Genomic DNA, 23,308 nt, shown 5'->3' with positions numbered 1-23,308 from the left:
CCACCAAATTTTTTTTATTACCACATTTAGCCAAAACTTTAAAGCTGGAGTCCATCATTTGCAGCTATCCAAAAAGTAACTGGCGTAATTCTTGTTGAAAAATGTACTTGGTTGAGAGATAATAAGGGGACTAAACTCCCTGTGAAATTCTTATTTCTGGAAAGCTGTCATTTTGAAGAAATCAACAAAAGAAGGCCTTTCCAACGGTGCTTCTTAAGATGCACCGTAGGAAACTTAAATTAGTAGCTCGTTTTGTTTTGCGGCGAAGCGCGCGCAAGCATTGGCATGACGTACATGCGCACAATTGCTATAATTCGTCGGATCAGTGTGCGACATCACTTAGCTGCAATCGGCTCATTGAGAACATGTCTCGGACGCTGAATTCAGGCCCAATTCAAAACATGATTCAGCAACTTTGGATTTGAAATCGAGATCCTAGAATGCTGTTTTTCTGGGAATATACAGCTGAAGCTGCTCTGAAACTTCATCAGGTTAGTTGTTCAATACCCTTCTTTAGATTTTGAGCAAGTTTGTTGCTTCAAACGAACAAAATGCACAAATTACAAACGATGGACTGTACCTTTAAAGTTACGTATATTTGCAAAAGGGTACCTCTTTTAACAAGTGACTTTCCTTTTCTCTCTTAGACTTTAGTATGTCCTTTTAGAGTATATGATTTGCAGCTATCCGAAAAGTAACCGACAAAATTATTGTTTAAATGTATACTTGGTTTAAAGATAGTATTGGCACTACACTCCCTGTGAAATTATTCTTTCTGGCATGCTGTCATTTTGAAGAAAACAATCAAAGAAGGTAATTTCCAAAAATGCGTAGTACACTACATGTAGTACATGGTACAGTAAGCCAATGAGCAAGTCTTTCTCACAAATGTCTTCAATTAGCAAATTTTGGGTTCACAACTTGAACACAAACCACCCTAACTGAACAGTGTCTTCCTGAAATGACATCACAGAAACTGCATCCTCAGTTGTCCAGAAAGGTTTAAAGAAGTGCACTTTTCAGTAAAAATAATGATGGCTGAAGCGAAGTTAGCTTTGTGAAGTGGACTTGATAAGAAGTAAAAATAACCAAAAATGGATGTCAAATAATGTTCATACATTTAAGAGGAACAAAAAGTTGCACAAAATGTGTTCCTGAGAAAAATTCACTTTACGGGCCCTTTAACCCTAAAAGGGCTGGGGAGGGGGGCGGAATCCGCCCCTCCCCCTCCACTTTTTCCGCGATAGCCTTAAAAAAAAAATAATTTCGTGACCTGAGCTATTATGACTTTTTAGCCTCAAGCCTTGCGCATCTTTTGACACCCAAAAAATAAAAATCAGACCACGGGTTGCCGCAAGGCGAAAAATTTTCCGGAAAACTGAATTTTCCCATATACGTCGTGTACAAAGAGCAGGATTACCATTTGCATATATGAATAATTAATTAGCCATAATTCCAAAACCCTATAGTCATGAAAATTCTTGGGTAAGTTTATGATGAGATGCTCTATGCATGTACCGAGTTTCAAAATTTTTCGTCACTCGATGGCCGAGATCTTGGGGGGGGGGGTGCCCCCCCCCCCCCCCCCCCCACCGGCTGAGAGATGGTCAAACTAACCCGGCCCTTTTAGGGTTAAGTTTAACAAGACTGTAGGAGTGGACAGCGCAAGAAACAAAGAAGATTTTCAAATTTACCGTTTCAGCCAGGTCAGGATTAGAGTCTCTGAGGGCCGCGATTTGCTCTTGTAGCGTGCTTGGGTCGAGGGCCCTAGCGTCGTCGTTCTGCAGCAGGCGGGCCTGTTGTGCAATGAATGACTCGGCCTGCTGACGATTGAAGACTCGCTGGGATGGAAGGTGCAAAGTGCCTGCCCTGGAATACATAATACGCCAATGATATACCTGAATAATAATTCGGGAGGCTACTCATCCTTACTTGCAGCTGAGAAGTTGAATTGCGAAGGACGCGGCTACAACGTGGTCGAGCCGCAGGCTTCTAAAGGTGCCTTGGGCTGCTGCCATTGGACCCATGTCTGGCACGGACACAGCCAGAGATCGAAAGTGTTGATTTTTACGGAGGGAGGAAAACCGGAGGGCCCTGAGAAAAACCCTTGTGGCACAGGAGAGAACCAACGCACAACTCTACTCACATATGGTCCGAGCCGGGAATCGAACCCGGGCCACAGTGGTGAGAGGCAAGCATTTTACGCACTAGCCACCCATGCCAAAGAATTACATGTAAGTCAGAGAACCATTAGGTTGATAGTCTGGTTCCGAGACCAAGAGATCCTGATATCAAATATTGTCAGGTCAGGGAGCCAGATGGTTGACTGCCGTAACTACAGCCGCGGCGTTTTTCGTTTTGATTTTGACCCTCACCTTTGTACTTGTCCATTTTCGGGTTTTGAGCCGTCCAGTTCGTCTTTGGTCATTGTCCCCCCGTCGTCAACTGTGCTGACGTCCATCATGGCCTGGCTGCGTTCCCCCTCGGTCAGATGACCGTCTAGTCCACTGAGGTAGACCTTGAGATTCTTGTACAACGATGAAACTTGGTCAAACGACAGCTTGTCGTATGACAGGACCATGCGCCGAATGAAAATACCTGTTAAATGATAAAAAAATAATGTACTGTGCTGAAAATATGGTACATATTTTCAGACTAGCTTATGGCAGGATTGTGCAACTAACAGACTTTTTTCTTCTGCAATTTTCTGTAACGAAAATACCCCTCCCCTAAAAAATGAACACTATCATTACATTTTTAGTACCTTCTGATTTGAAAAATAGGCGTGTGGGAAAAAGCACACCTGGATTTTTCTATAGGCGTGTGATTTTACTAGGCGTGTGATTTTTGTAGGCGTGGATTCTGTGGTCCAAACTGGGACTGAACAATCTGGTATTTTTTTAATGATATTCATCTTGGTTTACAGTAAATCCATTGCAAGAGCTCATAGAAATATAATTATGCCACAAATGTATGTCGAGGTGTGCAGTACAGAGGGATTCAGTCGGAAAGCTTTAGACATTTGATGAGGTTTGGGTGCGATCGGGGTCAGGTTTGCATTGTGACGTTCAACAAATGGGAAATCCTTTATCCTATGCCAGTGAAAGAGTGCCATCTACACTCAACCAAAAAAAGAAAGTCCCCCCCCCTTAATACTTTTTGTCTAACTCGAAAACTACTGGGCACATCTTGCTCAAATTACAACTGATCGGTACAGAAATTTCTTAGCAATCCAGCCATATTCTTTGTTTGGCCCAAAACAGTGATAATGTGTACAAAATTATGCAATTGATGACAAATCGTACCAAAAAAAAGTTGCATTTTCGGATACGTGCAAGGTGAGTGTGAACCGCAACTTGCACGTAAACAAAAGTGCAACTGTTTTTGGACCAAACAAAGAGTATGGCTGGATTGCTAAGGAATTTCTGTACTGATTGGTTGTTATTTGAGCGAGAGGTGCTCAGTAGGTTTTGAGTTAGACAAAACAATATTGGAAGGGGGGACTTTCTTTTTTGGTTGAGTGCTTCTCATACATACTAGGCAGAAGGTACACACGAACACAAAATCATTGGCCCGTAGCTTCCGAGATAATTTCAAACTTGTGTTTTTGTTTTTTTAGAATACTCACCGAGGATGCTATGTCTGTGGACGGGTGATTGGCCGTTGTTACTGTCCAATAGCTTGTGTAGTGACAGAACAAAGTCTGCAAGCGCTGAGAGTCCCGACGTATTGATGGAACTCAAGCTTCAGAACAATAGGAATGACAAAAAAATTAAATAACAAAATATTTAATCCAAGCTGCCATCTCTGCGGCCAGTCCTTTTCGCTGTTAAAGAAATAACCTACATAAGTAAAGACAAGTTTGCGGTAGCACCATGTGAATAAATCTCTTTTGTGAGTATGTGTGGTTCTGAAAAGAACCAGAGTCCCTCCGGTTCTTTTCAGAACCACACATACTCACAAAAGAGATCTATTCACATGGTGCTACCGCAAACTTGTCTTAGTATCTTTCCACCATGCAAACCTTAAAATCTCAACCTACATGTACATATGGTTTTGGCAATAATATTCACAAAAATATCTAGAAATAGTTTGTCAATGTAGGCCTGGGCGGGCAGTTGATTTTTCAACCCGAGAACTCAAAGAGAAATACCTGCGAGTAGTAAATGACATTTACACATTATTCATAAATACCTCAGACAGTTTAGCTATTCCTATTGGTCGAGAGCCCGTCACGTGGCCGGTATTAAACGGATGATAAAGACATGGCTAGCTGGTCTTAAACACTTTTCCAGTGTCACAATAAAATGTGGACTCCTAAAAATCCAGTGCCTCTTACCATTTCATTGGTTGAACGTTCACAATCCTCACGTAGGCATGCGCAACACTACAAGCGAGTCAGAATTTTATAGTTCTAAATTCAAAACGCAACGCCCCAGGTGCGTTCTGCGTGACATCGCGCAGAACATCTTACGCGCGCGTCAATCTCCATAAAAGGGTTGTTTACATCTTACTCGCCAGCTGAACACTCCATTATTTTGCTAGAGGGATGTTTCAAAAAGCATGAAGTGAACTTGTTGAAGAAAATCGGGATTTTTTGAACGAATTATTTGATATTTTTTTACCGATAAGGTATTTATGAATGGGAATAAATATGTGCTCGGTCGGTATTTATCACTCTGTTTAATACCGCTTAGAGTCTGGGTGCTGATAATTACCCTCGCCTCCGGCTCGGGTAATTATCAGCACCCAGACTCTAAGCGGTATTAAACGAGTGATAAAAACCTCCGGAGCACACATTTATTCCCTCATTAATAACAAGCAAAATGCATGCAAGCCACAGCACATTCTCCACCAAGCCATTTCTTGTTGACTATAGGCCAGTCATAGATTGCGCGAATGCGAATGGGTGACATCGTAAAAGTTGAAAACATTTCAACTTCAGCGTCAAATTCGCGTCAAATTCGTATCGAATTCGCATTCGCATGAAGTATGAACTGGCATTAAGTCAATGCTCCTAAAATAAATTTGTTATTCATGAGTACATTCAACTCCGGCTAAACCAACATCGTACAGGTACAACTCGTCAAATCGCTCAAGTCGGCCGTCTGACTGAAGTCCTGATTGTCGGTAATGCATTTCCACTGAATTTTTTATTTCTAAGTCGGCTTTTATAAGTCGCCATTTCACTCAAGTCATCGTGTTACTCTCAGGTGCTTACCATTAGATTTTGTTTACTGAGATTGTAAAGTGAAGGAAAATATAATAATTTTATGAAATAATAAGGAACTCACGTCTCAACTAAATCTTTGCTTAATTCCTCATCGATTTCCTTCACTTTTATCATCAGGTCTTGGAACTCCATATCAGAACTCTGTGGAGAAAAATTGGAATTAAAGGGAATATGCATCATTGGCTTTTGCTGAAATTTCCAGAAATGAACTATTTCAGGGGTTAATATAATAGATACATGTTTGAAGTTTTGTGTTCAAAAATGCTGGGAAAAAACCAAGAAACACTCAAATGGTGGAGTAGTCTGGTTCCCTGACTCCACTAAAGATAAAATGGATCAATTTATAGAAGCCGGAAAATATAGGTAAGGGAACCCGTCTAGCTGGCCTGCACTCGCAGGTGAACATGTAACCAATAGCAAACAAAATTTGGAGTGAAAAAAAAAGAAGGTGGATTTGGAGCAGTAGTTGAAAAAATAGTAAGGTTTTTCCAAAAGTGGTCGGCCGACCACCGTTGGAAATTTTTACAAAAATACCATTTTCTTGAAAATGACTTCACACCAGGTGCCATAATTTTACAGGGTGCTTTAGACTGTCATTTACCAACATCCTAGTGAGGTATTTTGTTAAAACTTGGTAGTTGTATTTTTCCATGTTTGCCAATGTTGTATGTTCCCTTTAAAACATTGCTTTTCTTGCTTTGAGAGTGCAATAAACCGTACTCAAGACAGTTTACCCATTCCTATTGGTCGAGAGCCCATCTTGTGACAAGGTCTTAAACGATTGACAAAAGACATGGCTGGCTGGTCACATGAAATTTGGATCCTATGCAATCCGGTGCCAGCACCGTTTTATTGGTTGAACATTCACGATCCTCACATACATGTATGTGCAACTGACCTATCTCCGTTTTGCAAGTTAGCCACGCCCCTTAGACAACCCTATGGAGTTTTTGTACACTAAGGTTTGTTTGTCCCGGATTTTGCGCGTTTCACTTCCATTTATATATTATTGGACAATATTTCACAAGCTGCGTTGACGTGATCCTAAGGCCATTCCACCGCGATAGGTCAATACTACTCCGTGAGTCCGTATTTCATGGTCCTAAATTCAAACTACACTGGTACATCTGCGTTGTGCGCCACATCACGCAATACACGCGACACGTACGTCAATCTCCATTATAAGGATTGTTTACCAGAGGGCCTTATTGTTGTATAACTAGAGCTATTTTGTTGATCGAAATCGTTGACCCAGTCGGCTGACTAAATGACACTCAAAAGTGACATTCTGATATTTTTTGACACATTTGAACAGTTGGCAATGACACCTTCTTGAATATCAGTGGTTTAATTTTGTGGAAAGAGGGCAGGGCTTTGATTTATGAGGGGTTAAAGATGACGATGACAAACAGAAAATATATTAAAAAGCAAGATAGCGAACTGCAAAAAAAGGTAGGAAAGTCATATTTTCTTTGAAAGTGCTTTCAAAATTACAACTAAGTTTATCTGAAGGAAAAAGACTGTTTTAGCCTGCAACTTTGGTACTTTACAGTCATCTGCAAAGTGCAAAAGTCAGTTTTGAACAGAACTCGTAAAAATAGAGGTGTCCTAAAGATAAGGATTACCATGTTTTCAGTCCCAGATTCATGTGTTTTCAACATTTGAGAAGAATTTTGCCACCTGACGCTGCTTCTTTTCTTCATAGATATTATCTCAAAGAAGCCTAGGTCAGTCATTGCAACACTGATAAAAAGAGTCTTCATCATGTCCATACTTTGGGCGATTGTGTAGTGTAGGGCCTGGTTCCTATAAGGGAACACAATCCACTTTAAAATTATTGTACAGGTAAACCAAACTAGTTGGCGACATTCTCAATACACAGGTAGGGGGCCTAGGCCTGTGTCATAGATAGAGGGCAGGGTTTTGATTTTTTGATGGAAATGTGGAGGTAAAATGACGATGACAGCGCGGCAACAACACATCACCCGAAAATAAAGATAGCGATCACATTTCCCAACATTTTTGCAATGACTGACCTTAGCTTCGTTGATCATGTTGATTGAGATATGACAACGTATCCTAATGAAGAAATAGAAAGTGGCGTCAGGATGCAAATTGCAATATTCTGTCAATAATAATTTGAATAAAACACTTTGAAATGTTTACTTCTTACTTGTATCCATTTCAGCATGGACCTAGCAAAGTTTCGTTTGACCGCAACACTCCAGCCGACCGTGACATCCAGCCCCCCTGTACCAGGATTTCTCCCTGGACCTGCCGGTCCCTCGCCTCCAATCGCCGGCCACGCTACGGTCGGTGTCACGCTGCCTTTCTCCTCGTCTCCGGTTATTCCCGTGACAAGAATCGGTGAAGCCGGCTGACATTTCTCCGGCAATTCTTTCTCGGCGTACACAGTCACAAGGACAGCGAGGGATACCTTGTGCGGCGTCACCCATTCCATCGGCCTGGGAAGATTTCCAGAACCAAAATTCATCCCTCCGATGATCAGATGATGATTTTATTGAGTTTTATTTTCAATCAGAATGTGATATTATTGAAATCCTCCCGCTTTGTACATGATGTACAGAAGACAGGTTCCCTGAACCATGCATAGCTCCATTGATAAAAAACGGAGCGATTTTACAGCACCAGTCTAGTAGTATTACGCCAGCTTGAAATCGCGCCCTCATTATAGGTGGGAAGGGGAGGGGGCCGGGGCGGGTCTTTCATTTTACAAGCTGAAGTCTGCGCCTAGATCGAGAGAACAGGGTCGTCAATCGCTTCTCAAAAGTGGGGGAAAAACCTTGATCAGAACTAATGCGAGCGCGAAGTACGAAGCCCTTACGGCGTCGGGTTCGGGGCCCGCTTAAGGGCCCTGAAAAAAAAAATAGATTCTAGATGCTCTGTAGTGTGGTGTATGTGATCTGAAGCAATTTCTTACCACTTTTCTCCAAGCTTTAACTAATATTTTCGTAGTAAAAAAAATGGATTCTAAATGCTCTGTGGTGCTATCTGAGGCAATTTCTGACCACTTTAACCAATATTTTTTTAAGCAAAAGATACATTGAAGTACATAGGGCCTGTAAATGGGACACCAGTTCAAAAATCTAGGGGGGGGGGGGACATTTGATATTGTGTCCCCCACCCTTCAAAAAGTCCCCCCCCCCCCCAGGATTGACGCCCATGTCCCAGGTGGCGCTATTGAACGTTGTGATGATATAAGTGGACCAGATCTTGGCTGAACGCGTTTTGACTAAAAATGCAGTGTTCAACATAATTTTGGCGAGGGAAAATCAGTGTTTTATTCAGTTTTTCTTTCATTTTCTGAAAGAATATTGAAGGGTCATACTGTAGGAACTAAGGTAAACTCTGTCGAATAATGTAGTGGCAGCGATAGATAAGAAAAAGGGCCTGTTTTCGCCGTGTTCTCTCAAAGAGGTTGCAAATGAAAACCTGCCCGTTGGGTTAGTTCCCCAAAGGAATCCATATGTAAACGAAAACACCTGAAGCCGAATTGTCGGTAATCTCAAGCAACAGCGATCATAATTTAGTTTTCAACGTTTGAACGATCATAATTTAGATCATTATAATGATCTAAACTATGATCTAAATTAATGCATTAATAGTTTTATTACCAGTACTAGCTAGTTGCTGGTCGGAGTAATCCCAAAGTACTAATACTCAATGTTTTCAAGGTCTTTGCGGGGTTGCAAAAATCTGCACGCTATTTTGAAAGTGTTTGTTCGGAGTTGGCTAATACTAGGTTAACAATTAATGTGGTCAATATCACTGAAACAATCATTTCAAGACGAACAAAATGTTCTATACCTTCAGCATGAAAACCTATGAAATTTCCCAAAATATCATATTTCATGATGTATTGCCAATAAACATTTCCGGAAAGACATGATAACCTATCGGGGGGAAAAATCAATTTCTCTTCAAATTACAGGAACAAATAGCGCTTTCAAGGACCAACAACTGCACATCGATCACTTGAATTTACAACTCACATCTAGCAACTTCGCACTTTGTTAAAACCTAGTCTTGCCGTGAAATATATTTTTCAAAAAACAGCAACGACCTGACACGACTTATTTTCGGGAGGTTGTCGGACAATTGTTCTCCATAATGAGCATGAATAGGACAGTCTGCGTGAAAATTTGCTTTCCGAAAATTACCAATGCATCTTCACTGTCAGATTTTCCGCCGTCACCGCAAAATCTACTTTAGTCAGAAAGAAATCGTCGTCTCAACTATCCATTTTGACGTATGTGGCGATACACATGCTAAACACGCCAAGAAACAATGTTGCAACCTGACGCCACTTCGGCACTTGTGTACAACGTTTATGGAGAGTCATTTCAAGTATTTCCTAACAATTTTGGAAACATTTATCAGTCCCAGATCCGTGTCTTATTATCAATTTTGCAACAAATGGCCTTCATAGAGATGATATATGAAGAAAAAAGTGGCGTCAGGTTGCAGCATTCCTTCTTATTCTTCTGTTGACGCAATGGTTAAGTCGAAGAATACACTCGCAAGTGTGGATTCTTAATTTACGAATTCACTCGGCGCTTCGCACCTCGTGAATTCTTAAATTACGAATGACACTTTCTCGTGTATTCTCCTTAACCGAATCCACACTTTGTGACCAGTGTAAGAGATTCGTAGATCCGAATCCACACATTTAACAATAGTGTGACGTCATAGCAATGGTTTAATAACTAAAAAGTCGGCGACGATCATCGTGTTCAAAGGCCACTTGTAAGTTGAATGGTCCAGGCGTTTGGTCACAGTGCTGTAGCTATGGACATTCCTGATGGATTGAAATGGGTCAAAATGTAAATCACCCAAGAGTTCTGATCCCTTCCGTTCATATCTGCATGATCAGACGTTTGACCAGAGATTAGGGCTCCGTGGACAACGGGTGATGCTAGCTAGGACTAGTCGGGGAGCGGAATCCGTGCAGATAACGCGTGTATCAAAAATTTGGTTTCTTTATGCTGAATATTCTGCTCGCGAGAAATAAAAAACAAAGCAAGGACGCTCATTGCATTACTAAACAGGTATATTTTAAAATCAAAATGGGGCGAGGTTCGTGAATTATGTAACATAGTTGAAAGGTAACTCAGATATGCAAATTAGGTGCGCGGGAATTTCTTTGTTCGGGTTCGCTTATGTTTTGCATCATAACGGCCTTCAATTTCGGTGTCCTTTTACAAAAATCAAAACGAGCTGTAACAGGTAAATGATGTGGCCATGAGTAGTTTTATTCCTTTGTGTAAATTATCTTTCGATTACAAAAATTTCGGTAAAGGGCCCATAAAATGTATTTTTTTAACGCAATTCTTCAAAATGCACCTTTGTGTCACATTTAACCTTATTTTCAATTTTCATTTTGCCGTTTGAATGGGTATTTGGTGCTTTTTGAATTTTATGCTAATGCAAATTTCCATATTCATGAGCAAAAGTGTGATGTCATATCAGGCAGAAACCTGAATGTTGCGTGCACAAAAAGTTGCCACAATGTTGGGTATTTCGCTGTCGTGTTAAAGTTTCTTTTCTTTGGTGATTCGTTGTTGTGTCAGTTCATGGCAGTAAGCCAATGAGCAAACTTTTCTCACAAATGTTTTCAATGAGCAATGTTTTGGGTTCACAATTTCAACAGAAAAAACACCTTATTATGAACACTGTCTTTAACACTGAAATGACATCACGGCAACAGCGCCTTCGGTTGTCTGTAAAAGCATGGGAAATTTGAAATGATTAAAAAAGTGCACTCTTCAGTAAAATTAACAAAAAACAGATGTCAATTAGTTTTTTTATAGAGGATTAGAAAGTAGCACAAAATTATTTCCTAAGAAATATTCACTTCATGGGCCCTTTATACACTCATGCAGAAGCAGTACATTTACACAAAATCAAGCCGCATTTTACCTATAGCGCAAAAAGTGCATTAAACTACATTCATAAATACCTCAGACAGTTTAGCCATTCCTATTGGTCGAGAGCCCGTCACGTGACCGGTCTTAAACGGATGATAAAGACATGGCTAGCTGGTCTTAAACACTTTTCCAGTGTCACAATAAAATGTGGACTCCTAAAAATCCAGTGCCTCTTACCGTTTCATTGGTTGAACGTTCACAATCCTCACGTAGGCATGCGCAACACTACAAGCGAGTCAGAATTTTATAGTTCTAAATTCAAAACGCAACGCCCCAGGTGCGTTCTGCACGACATCGCGCAGAACATGTTACGCGCGCGTCAATCTCCATAAAAGGGTTGTTTACATCTTACTCGCCAGCTGAACACTCCATTATTTTGCTAGAGGGATGTTTCAAAAAGCATGAAGTGAACTTGTTGAACAAAATCGGGATTTTTTGAACGAATTATTTGATATTTTTTTACGGATAAGGTATTTATGAATGGGAATAAATATGTGCTCGGTCGGTATTTATCACTCTGTTTAATACCGCTTAGAGTCTGGGTGCTGATAATTACCCTCGCCTCCGGCTCGGGTAATTATCAGCACCCAGACTCTAAGCGGTATTAAACAGAGTGATAAAAACCTCTCGAGCACACATTTATTCCCTTAATAATTGTATATACCTTAAGTGCACAGAGCCAGTATTAAGACAAAGTAACATAAGACAAATTAAGCATTTTACCCATTATGGAGTTGCTAATATCCATGTAGGCCCCTATAATTAACAAAACAAAATGTATTTCAATGTTTCATTTAACATCCATTCTTCCATTGTTAAACTGGTATAAAGAAAATCGTCTTGCAAGGGTCTGGTAGTGTAATATTTATCATATATAAGATGATATTGATAGAGTGTTTCTTTACCACTGACAGGGTTTTTGTTCAGTGTAATTTGGGCCTTTCGTTTAAAAGTAACGGTAAAGCCTGTAAAGACAGTCCAAAATTGTTTGGGCCACATTTTAGATTATCTGGTAGCTCAATAAAACTACAAGGCATTCACATACCTTCTTGGTATAAGTGAATGCCTTTCATTAGATAACAGACAATCTGAAAAGTGGCCCAACTTGGAATTCAAGTCCTTTCAATTGATAAGTTGTATCTCTCGACTCGGGTGTCCAAACGAGATGGGATTAACACCACTGTGTAGAGTTTTTACTATACCTTTAGACTCTACAGGGAAAGTCAATAAAGACGAAACCCATATGTCGGGACTATTGTTTTATTGAAGTTCTGCATGTAGCACTCTCAAAATCTAGGATATGAAAGCCCAATTTATAAGCTTTCTTTCAGTACAAAAATCATTCAAATCACTCACGTACTTTTCAATTTACGGAATTGTAAACACAACCTCCATTTTAAAGTTCTGTCCACGGATCACAAAAAAAGCGTGCGTTTTTTTTCAGCAAAACGAAAAACTATTCACACACATCCCTGTAATGATTTGTTTTCGTTTTGCTGAAAGAACACTTCCCTTTTGGTGATCCGTGGATAGAACTTTAAAACAGTGTTTGTGTTTAAAAGTCCGTAACTTAAAAAAGTACAAAAGTGATTTGAATGATTCTACTAAAAAAGCTCATGAATTGAGCTTTCGTATCTCAGATTTTGAAAGTGCTACGTGCAGAACTTTACTAAAACAATGGTCCCGACATTTGGGTTTGTTTTTGGTTTCGTTCGTTTGCTAATTTTTTGTTTTAATATTTATGGATTGACTGTTATAGTTGTATTGACACACGCTGTATAAAAAATGCAGTCAAAATAATGTTCAGATATTTAATTACAACACTAAAAAAGACCATTAACTCCACTCAAATTAAGACAAATATAAAAAACCTAACACCTAGATAGCTATGTGCTTCTATTATTTACAAATGGCACTTAAAAATGGCGAGTTGTATTGAAGCGCTAAAATCTATTGTGTTAATTCATTTCAGCTATTAACACTCCTTATATTGCTCAAACTCCATGTTCAGTTTGCCGTCTAGATAAACAAAAGTTATACATGTACATGTATATTGGATTTAACATTCTGCCTTTATAGGGAAGATACAACATTTGCAAACATCAAAAAACGAAACGATCTCATTATCACAAAATACCTTACCTGATCATTAGGTAATGACAGTCAAAAGCATCCTGTAAAATCGTTGCTTCTGGTGTGCTGACATTTTCAAGAAAAATTGTAGACCTTGTGTGTTTCCAACGCTGCTCGGCCGACCAGCATTGGAGGAGAAAACTGGCTTTTTTTCAAAAATTTCTAGTTTTTTTTCAAATTGAGTTATTTCGCATTTTCTTAGCAATTGATCACAAAGCTGTAAAGCCTGCTAGACTGACTATCTAACCTTATACAATTCCCCAAAGTCTATAAATTGCTATGTTTCATCGTAAGTGGGGTAGGGGAACCAGACTACAAGAACGTGATTGTTTTTTTTTTCCAGCATCTACTAGCCCAAAACGTGAAACAAGTCAGTTTAACAATATTTGCTATGGCATAATAATCATTCAAATCCATCATATTTCTGAAAAATGCAGCAAAAGCAAATGTTGTACTTTCCCTTTAACAAGAGTCTTACACTGCAATATTGATTTTCACAATTAATATATAGGCTAGATAGTATAAAAAAATCAAGCTGCATTTTACCTTAGTGCATTCCGCTGTAAAAAATGTATTAAACTTCAACATTAACCTTAAAATTAATACAGATTATTAAATTGTGTATACACCTTGAATGCACAGAGCCAGTTTATTAAAAAGTAACATAAGAAAAACAAGGCATTTTACCCATAATTTATAATAAGGTGGTAATATACAGGGCGAGTCAAAAAGCAAGTTACCGAAATTAATTTTTTTTTTATATTCAGAAGCAATTAAATTTGAAACATCAATTTCCACTAATCTAAAAAAAAAAAGACTTACTGAAATTTATCCATGCTATCAAAAGTAATGCACGTTTTACTAAAAGAACCAATTTGTATAGCTGTCCATGGAATGTCATTAGAAGCTATTGAGCTGGGCGAATATTACGGATTACAAGCTTACGTTTCATTGTAGTCAATATATGCATTCATCGGTTCGTAGAATGGTAAATGATCAGTGGTGGACAGCCGAGTTTTGTGGTCTTTTTCTTGACATAGACATTAGCTGGAAATTGAGTACGTAAACTACGTAAAATGTTTACAGTTAAAAAGTCAATAAGATGGACTTTATCCCCATTTTTTTTAAAATGTGAAATGGAGCTAGCCAAATATTTGTAAAATATTGTTCAAATTGGGCAATTTTCTTTTTGACTCACCCTGCACATTTATAATTAACAAAATAAAATGTACTTCAATGTTTACTAAACATCCCTTCATCCATGATTAAACTGTTACAAAGAATATCGTCTTGTTGAGTAGGCGCCGGCACAGGGTCTAGTAGTGGCCGTAACTTGCAGGATTGCGCCAATCTTGATCTCCGAAGTGTTCCATTGGCTGAAATGAAATTCAGATATTAGGTATAATTTGGTTTGTGACTTGATTAATTAATTTGGTTCATGAGGTTTCAGGCTTTTTACCAAATATTAAGACAGTTAAAGGCATGGGTGTTGCCAGGTTTTTTTTCAAGGGGGGAGGGAGCAAATTTTACCCCCAAAATTCCTGAACTTTTTCAGTATATTCTCAATTTATCATTTTTCTGAGCCTGTGCAGGGGAGCATTTGCCTTTCCCCATCAAATTAACAGAAATATGGCTTTGCACCTCATTTTATTATATTTTTTCTTTTTTCCTTTTCCCCCTGTTTTCCAGGGTGGAGGGGGCAAGCGCCCCCCCCCTCCCCCGCAACATCCATGTTAAACGGTTCGAGGTACTAGTTGTAAAGGGCCGGCAAACAGCCCTTATTTTGACCTGTTAAAATTCCTTAAAACTCTAGGTACGGTATAGCTTATTTGAGGTTAAATGAATATAGTGGGGCAGTACCTTTGATGATACAATTCGGCAAATAGATATTTGGCTATAGGGCCGATGCAGATTTGTCCTTTTTGAATAACAAGTATTATGGCAGCCATTTTGAAAATTTTGAAAATTGCTTGTCATTCTACCAACAAATAAGCGATGGCCTTAGCTTGTAGCCAAATATCTTTTTAAGACATTCTTTGACTTTGTGCCAAATTCCATGCTTGTATCATCAAAGCTACAATCCCATCACCTATCTGCCGTACTGACGTGAGGTGCTGTTGTCCAATGGTTACGATGTTCGACTCATGTACCGTGGTACATGGGTTCGAATCCTGACCATGGGAACAGGGTGCTTGTACTCTTGAGCAAGGCACTTTACCATTATTGCTTCATCCTTCGGATGGGACGTAAAGCCGCAGGTCCTGCGAGTTGTCACATGCACGTTAAAGAACACAGTAACACTTATCACTAAGAAAAGGGGTTTGCCCCGGTGTTTCTGGCAGTGCCAGCAATATGCGCTGCAGCACCTTGAAACCATTATAAGATGCAACATAACAGGTCTTATATTTCTAAAAACAACTTCATTTACCTTTCTTTAATAATATACATAATCTCCAGCAGCTTGAGTACCTAATTGTTAGTATACGTGCCCTGTAAGACTTTGATATTATTACAATTATTATTAACAGTGGAATTCAATTTCAACGGGAAAAAAATGTGGCTCAGTGTTTAATGTGTGCCATTGGGGTGAACGTAAAGATTCGAAATTGTTCAAATTTGACGCTCCGTCAAATCGAAAGAATGTTATTGAGTTAATCTGAGAGACAGGTGCAGCGATTTCTAATTACTCGAATCTCATGTCGTAGTGGTTATACTGCACCGCACAGTGGATACTGAATGGCTGCAAAAAGTGCGAAAGGCTGATGCGAACGCTTGCAGATAAAATGTATCACTGAGAAATGCGTTTGTCTCTCACCCCTTGGAATTCACGCAGCTGCATCTCCTCAAAGCCTAATACCACGTATGGTGTCATGAAGTGACTGCGTCGTTCGGGTGGAATCTGTATGGAGAGAGATTTCAAGCTGTCAACTTCTGTCATGGAGTAATATTGATTCACTCACTGATCACGACTTTCACTTTACCGTGTCACCTTTAAAATGAAAACAAATATTTTAAAGCAAGTCGGTTTCGAAGAGATAATCCGGCAATTTTCGAACAATCGATCTTTCCAAAGAAGCCTGAAAAATGATCAGACAACTTTCCATAATCTGACATACTCATGTCCTCCTAAACCAACAAACATTGGTTGGTTACCTAAATAAAAAGAGAAACAAACATGGTGACCATGCAGTGACAAACCACGTTTGATCATCATGACGTCACATGTTATTGCCCTTATTATTTTAATAGGTGCATCAGACGATGAAAACATCTACTCATTTGCGCAAAAGTATTCCTCGGTTATGTGCTATACTATTCCGCACTCTGTATTCAAGAACTGTTGAATTTCAATATGAATCTAGGAGCCAGATTTTGAAAGTTCCTGGATGTTCGCGTCATCTATACCCGGATATTTGATGTGACAAAATATAACAAAATAAAGAAGATGTCGGTTCTGTCTCCACCTATGGCGACTGTTAAGAGTAGGGCCCCTACTATCCTCAGGCTACTTTGACAAATAACGGATGGCGGCTGTATAGAAGTTAAGACAAAAGGCCGCATCATAAGTGGACAGTGCCGAACTGTAGTTTGTGAGGTAATGCTACTTCAAATGGTAGATACGAAATGCAACGGGCATCGGACCCGGCTAGATTAAACAGAAACATTACCTAACAAAGTATCAAAAGTAATGATTTCTAATATTACCTGCTGCAGTTGGGGCACGTAGCTGCTTGCTTCATGCCTAGCCCTAGCAGAAAATCTTGTGCTCTGGTCACGTTGCGACGCGGTGGGGAAGACGGCAATAACGGTACCGTCCTCATCCCTCCAGACCCGCCGATTGAAATCTGGTCTCACATCAGCAGAGTGACGGTAGGGCGACTTGAATGCGGCATTACGACGCCTCAGTAGAACACACGGGAATACCAGGATGAGCAAGCCGACCACTGGTACCACCACCAAAACTACGATGATCAAGATGGCTGGTAAGACACCTGAAACAGAATGTAGTAAGTGAAAGATAGGGTGAAGTATTGTTTTACGCTGATTAACAGAATATGTTCACCGTCCAAACAAAACGGGTTACCAGCCCAAATGCTCAGTGATGTTGCGGCCTATTGCACCCTCCACTGACCAATAGTGCCCTTAAATAAAGTCCGGTTTGCCTTATTTTTTTAATTACTCCGATATTTATCTGCCCCCTCCAATCAAAGGAAGTCATATTTCGGAAGTTTCTCATTCAAACAGAGAAAATTACGTGGTGAGTACTGCTTTAGCCTGCGTTGAACTATTGACCCTGGAAATCCTAACCAAACACAAGCTACCCTGACAAGAACCACTTGTTTGTGGAGCGCTGTGGTCATTTGTATTATTTGTGATAAGATCATTATAGTGAGTCTAGCCGGCGTCGCCGCAGAGCATGGATAATCAATCATCCTGTCAAAAAGACCAATCAGCAAGCTCAAATGACGGCTGCTGTCTAGTTGTGACTAAACGAGTTGTCTCACCACTATCACACACCAAATTGATAGACAACACACGGTAGCGTGGGTTTGGACCCTATTCCCTATACATTCAAACGTGTACGTAGTTTACAGTATCCGCTCCGTTCACAAGGACCCCCTCATCGGCAACGAGAGTACAGTTGGGGGTGACCGACTGACGTCATCTTGCCTGACTGCAATTCAGTTGCTGCGAAGTGCGACCCCTGCGTGTACATAGAACAAATCCCCTGGTGTACGCGCGTCACACACAAGGAACAGTGCGCGTCAACCAGTGAAATGTCCAGCCCATGGGACGTCGTTGCTAGGTAAAAGGGCGCCCTCCTTTCGTAGCGCATGGAGCTCATACCAGAATCGGGTGTAAAACAGGTGATAGCAATTAAGGCTCAAATTTCTCATCGTATTTTAATTTTGCATGTAAATTGCTCGGCAATAAGTATGTTTTTGCACGTAGGTATATGAACTTGGGCCCTGCATGGTCAATTTGAGAGGTTTTTTTTTGAAGAATCACCACCAAACTGATACCCACCTTGACCAGGCGTTTCGGTTGGTGCGTCCGTGCGGGGAGCTGTTGGTACGACTCCCATGATGCTGTCATTACAGCGCTCACCAGTGAAGGAAGTACTGCATCTGTACTCAATTGAAACGTACAAACGCAAAACTTACATTACATCTATGATAATGGTAAGAAAAGAACATCGCTTCAAAAGGCTAGTAAATGTGTAGGTCTGATTTATCAGTCCACCCCTACGAGCCACACCCATGATCCCGGTATACTGATGATACTTTATGATAGATATACGCACCTGCAGGTAAGGGTAAACATTGGGTAGAGTCCAACTACGTCACACGTTCCACCGTTTGCACAGTAATTCATGGGGCAGGTTGAGGTTGTTTCTGTAAACAGAAATCATAAATTAAGACTCGTTTAGACATTATCGTGAACACGTTTTCTTTGCATTAACATCATACATCGATAGTTTTTCTTAAGAAAAATATTTTCTTAAGAGGAATATTTGCATACATGCTCTCATTGCACAAACACCACCCTCAACAGTTACGAGTAATGCAAAACCTTTCCGTCCATGAAAGAAACTTCCCTGGTATGTAATGACTCTGAACCGAAAATGACTATGGCACCCATGTACCAGCGAGGTGAGAGATATCTTTTCTAGACTTAATTATTTCCTCCTTTCAAATCCCGGGAACCCGTTTTATTCTTTCATTTAAGCTCCGCAGTGTAAGTCCGTAGATAAATTCAATCTCATTGCAGGTTTAACGTACGTTCTGTGGTGACATATTGTGTGTCCACTGCCAGCGAGGCCGATTCCCCCTGAAGTGTACTTTGAGACTGCAGAACGCTCTGTATGGTCTGCACAGATGGCACGACCAGTGCCGTGTCGGTGTTATCGTACAAAGCCACAAACTCGACAATGATGCTTCCTCCGCTGAGGATACTGATGCCAGTAACATCACGGACGGCAGAGGTCAGTGGATTTCGTTTCAGAATAAAGAGCAGCTAAACGAAGTAGGATAGAACGATAAAATTGAGGAAATATATGGCGGAAAACTTTCAGGAAAGCTTTTCTTAGAAGTGATTTTTGGTCTAAGTGTTTCCAACATTCACTCGTTTGTAATCATCATAACCATTTTCGCAAATCATGCGAATAAATAAGGAAATCAAGCAGACAAAAGAAACTGAAATCTAACTATATTTTGCTAGACTATTTAGGAGATGTCAGTGAAAACAATATCTTGTCAGTGCTGAGACAAGTAAAAACTAATTTTTAGAATAAATTCAGTTGGAAAGAATCACTTACTATTTCAAGGATGATACGAAGGGCTTCTTTACTGGCAGACGAGGTGGGATTACTGAACACAGGCAGAAAGATGACGGCGACTCCGTTGATACCCAAAACCCTGAGTCTGAACACGAGTGCAATATATCCTACGAAAGACAATGAGGATATCACACTATTTCACTGCTTTGATAAAATGGCATGAATTAGTTAAGTACACACTAACGCTCAATGAAAATGATCTCATTGGACCGTCGTACACAAACAATTACGTGCAACTCTCTTTGAGTGAGTCGGACTTATATTCGATGAAGTTCTCACTTGTACAGGATCCACCATCTTCCGCGAGATATCCAAGTAAGGCATCGCAAACACAGTCATAGCCAACGGGGTTGAAGATGTTTGCCACGCAGTACATCCCCTCCGCAGGGCAGAGGGTTAGATCAAAACATGGGTTGGGAACTGAAAGAAATGAAAAACTACATGATTACATAATACAAAAGAATCGTATTAAATTCAACCGGCATTTTGATGACAAAACGGTCTTAATCAAAACATTCAGGTTTGAATTTGAGGTTAAAAGTCTGTTCATTTTCGAAAGTTTCAAAGTCGCAGCTAGAGTATGTGGTTTGAAGATAGCATGTCCCATCTCATTCTCCATATTTAAAATATACCCTTGTCTTTGATGACAATTGCATAGTATCTTTAAGACATATTGACCCATGTCTAAATCTTGCTTTGCTAAAATAGACTCACTCTCAGATTGTTAACTCTCAAATCGTAAAGGAGACATGTGGCAACAAAAATAAAAATTCACAAACACTGATATTAATATAATTCCAAAAACTTCAATCTGTTTTTAAAACGAAGTTGAAGAAATGTATAACAAAACATTCTTTAGTTTAAGTTTCCAACTAACTCTTATAGCACAAAAAGGTAAACATTCAAACTTTAATGTTATTTTTTCAAACTCTCATTGTTCGAAGTAGGGAGTTCTGCCATCCAAGAGCTGCAATGCAGACTACTAGACACCAGCCATTCACTCCATGAAATTGATCGATGTCAATTACTGACATGGACTGTGACTTCATCTTACCTTGACAGGTTCTCCCAGATACAGACATCGGGCATACGCACTCACAGTGATCTTCATCAAATGTTCCTTGCTGACAACTTGATTCTGTCAACTCACAGACTGAAAACAAAATAAACGTTTCGGATTACGATTCGTGAGAGTGTTTTTGGTGCCTCCGTTTTGACGCAATATAACCTGGTTGTGGAAACACTAGCGCGTAACAGGTGAAATTATGTCTTGTGGTACAGACCGCGTTTTTTTTTTCTGCAGCATACATCGTTTTTTAATCAATCACATCACACACCCTAACATGAATATTTGTCACAATGTGTGGATGGAGGGACACTTAGGTTCTCGTAGTGTTTTCCCTTCAATGAAACTTATCCCAACCAACAAAAAATATTGATGGAAATGGCCACGGCTTCGAACCACAGATCTTGCAATCTATAGTTCATTCCACTATCCACTAGGCCACTGTGCTCGACGAAAGCCGTTCTTTGAAATGCTTTATTGTACATGCATGACTGACTGATAGCCATGGTGTGACGTCATTGGGTTTTTTATGAATTAACATCGAACTTTAGCTGAATGATCATGATCCATTGACGATGTGTGCTGCAAATATAAACACTGTACTGACACACGTTTACCCAATGGGAAGTTACTTAAACATATAGGCTCCGTCGATATATTGATACTACTCGAATACTGGACATATCGATTTTACAACAAGCAAAAGGACACGTTTTTGTTTGAATAACAAGAGGATATAGGCCACTAAACAGCCGCTAATCAAATACTTACATGTCGTGACAAGTTAGTTGATTAGCGGCTGTTAAAAACAAATGTGCAGCTCTCTGCATTTGTATTTTCATACAGCATGTACCTTTTGCAATTACCCTATGTTTAATTTGATCTGTGCAGTATACTATTAGTTTGTGATTCCCATATAGATTGGCCTATTCTTACAAATAATAAAAGAATATTAAAATCAACCAAAAACATGTAAAGACCCGTAAAGAACACCTGTACAAAGTAAAGGTTAACTTTTATTGTTGACATATAATATCACTCACATTCTGTTTCTGAAGTGGTGGTTGGTTCTGAAGTGGTGGTTGGTCCTGGAGTGGTGGTTGGTTCTGGAGTGGAGGTTGGATCTGGAGCGGTGGTTGGTTCTCGAGTGGTGGTTGGTTCTGGAGTGGAGGTTGGTTCTGGAGTGGCGGTTGGTTCTGGAGTGGAGGTTGGTTCTGAATTGGTGGTTGGTTCTGAATTGGTGGTTGGTTCTGGAGTGGTGGTTAGTTCTGGAGTGGAGGTTGGTTCTGGAGTGGAGGTTGGTTCTGGAGTGGAGGTTGGTTCTGGAGTGGAGGTTGGTTCTGGAGTGGTGGTTGGTTCTGGAGTGATGATTGGTTCTGGAGTGGAGTTTGGTTCTGGCTTGGAGGTTGGTTCTGGAGTGGTGGTTGGTTCTGGAGTGGTGGTTGGTTCTGGAGTGATGGTTGGTTCTGGAGTGGAGTTTGGTTCTGGAGTGGAGGTTGGTTCTGGCGAGGAGGTTGGTTCTTGAGTGGTTGGTTCTGGAGCGGTAGTTGGTTCTGGAGTGATGGTTGGTTCTGGAGTGGTGGTTGGTTCTGGAGTGGAGGTTGGTTCTGGAGTGGAGGTTGGTTCTGGAGTGGAGGTTGGTTCTTGAGTTGTGGTTGGTTCCGGAGAGGTGGTTGGTTCTGAAGTGGTGGTTGGTTCTGGAGTGGAGTTTAGTTCTGGAGTGGAGGTTGGTTCTGGCGTGGAGGTTGGTTCTGGAGTGGAGTTTGGTTCTGGAGTGGAGGTTGGTTCTGGAGTGGAGGTTGGTTCTGGAGCGGTGGTTGGTTCTAGAGTGGTGGTGGCAGTTATAAAAAGAAAAAGGTGCTGGAAAGTATGTGATAGCGATTGTTATTTTGATCATGTCCTTTAATAGGTTTTTAAAAATGCATTGTATCTTTGTCATCTAGGATGATTCCTCCTTTTCAAAAAAAATGTTTAACTACTGTACAGTGTCAAGAGGTCATTTCCTTATGTGTACCCAGCGAACACAGAACTCCCCTCGACAAAAAAATAATTATAATATAAATTATACACTTTTATGGAACGACATCATTGGAAATATAAATTTATTCTGTTATTGGGCTGATTCCCGATCACTTTTTGTTTTTGAATGTATGATTTCTTCTTCTTTTTTTTGGACAAAAACTCTCAGCAAGGCCTTTCATCTATTAAAATGGTAAGTTAAAGGGAATGTACATCATTGGCTATCGCTGTAATTTTCAGAAATGAACTAGTTGAGGGGTTAGTATAATAGAACAAAATATTGTTACACTGACATGTTTGAAGTGTTGTGTCCGAAAATGCTGGAAAAACCAAGAAAAACAAAACAATTCAAGTAGTCTGGTTCCCTGACTCCACTAAAGATTAAATTGATCAATTTTCATCTATTAAAATGGTAAGTTGAAGGGAATGTACATCATTGGCTATCGCTGTAATTTTCAGAAATGAACTAGTTGAGGGGTTAGTATAATAGAACAAAATATTGTTACACTGACATGTTTGAAGTGTTGTGTCCGAAAATGCTGGAAAAACCAAGAAAAACAAAACAATTC

The 23,308-nt window shown here is 40.0% G+C and overlaps 2 protein-coding genes across 2 annotated transcripts in view; both read right to left on the bottom strand.

Moving 5' to 3' along the window:
* Nucleotides 1-7,860, bottom strand: part of LOC119720508 (anaphase-promoting complex subunit 5-like) — a 36,700-nt gene extending 28,840 nt beyond the window's left edge. The window contains exons 1-5 of the mRNA XM_038190193.1: nt 7,407-7,860; nt 5,295-5,374; nt 3,629-3,744; nt 2,376-2,598; nt 1,695-1,869 (exon numbers count right to left, since the gene is read on the bottom strand). Coding sequence (XP_038046121.1) covers nt 1,695-1,869; nt 2,376-2,598; nt 3,629-3,744; nt 5,295-5,374; nt 7,407-7,727 — 915 coding nt within the window. The 5' untranslated portion in view covers nt 7,728-7,860. The remainder of the gene's footprint in view (nt 1-1,694; nt 1,870-2,375; nt 2,599-3,628; nt 3,745-5,294; nt 5,375-7,406) is intronic.
* Nucleotides 7,861-14,194: 6,334 nt separating this feature from the next.
* On the bottom strand, nt 14,195-21,791 carry LOC119719956. The gene is made up of 10 exons (XM_038189442.1): nt 21,764-21,791; nt 20,709-20,807; nt 19,934-20,074; nt 19,634-19,761; nt 19,098-19,332; nt 18,620-18,710; nt 18,343-18,443; nt 17,020-17,306; nt 16,130-16,213; nt 14,195-14,690 (listed from the first exon to the last, which is right to left on the bottom strand). The coding sequence occupies exons 2-10, from the start codon at nt 20,734-20,736 to the stop codon at nt 14,631-14,633; spliced, it is 1,155 nt and encodes a 384-aa protein (XP_038045370.1). The 5' UTR covers nt 20,737-20,807; nt 21,764-21,791; the 3' UTR covers nt 14,195-14,630.
* Between the last annotated feature and the right edge of the window lie 1,517 nt (nt 21,792-23,308).

The sequence above is a fragment of the Patiria miniata genome, unplaced genomic scaffold, assembly GCF_015706575.1.
Source record: "Patiria miniata isolate m_02_andy unplaced genomic scaffold, ASM1570657v1 HiC_scaffold_9, whole genome shotgun sequence".
Classification (NCBI taxonomy): Eukaryota; Metazoa; Echinodermata; class Asteroidea; order Valvatida; family Asterinidae; genus Patiria; species Patiria miniata.
This window is presented reverse-complemented; position numbering and strand designations above follow the sequence as displayed.

Bases quoted from the DNA above. Each gene is read 5' to 3' on its own strand.
- LOC119719956 (XM_038189442.1), bottom strand. From the start codon at position 20,736: ATGTCTGTATCTGGGAGAACCTGTCAAG. The intron at 18,444-18,619 runs GTGCGTATATCT...AATTGAGTACAG, and splicing joins ATGTTTACCCTTACCTGCAG to ATGCAGTACTTCCTTCACTG. The intron at 17,307-18,342 runs GTGGGTATCAGT...ATTCTGTTTCAG, and splicing joins AACCGAAACGCCTGGTCAAG to GTGTCTTACCAGCCATCTTG.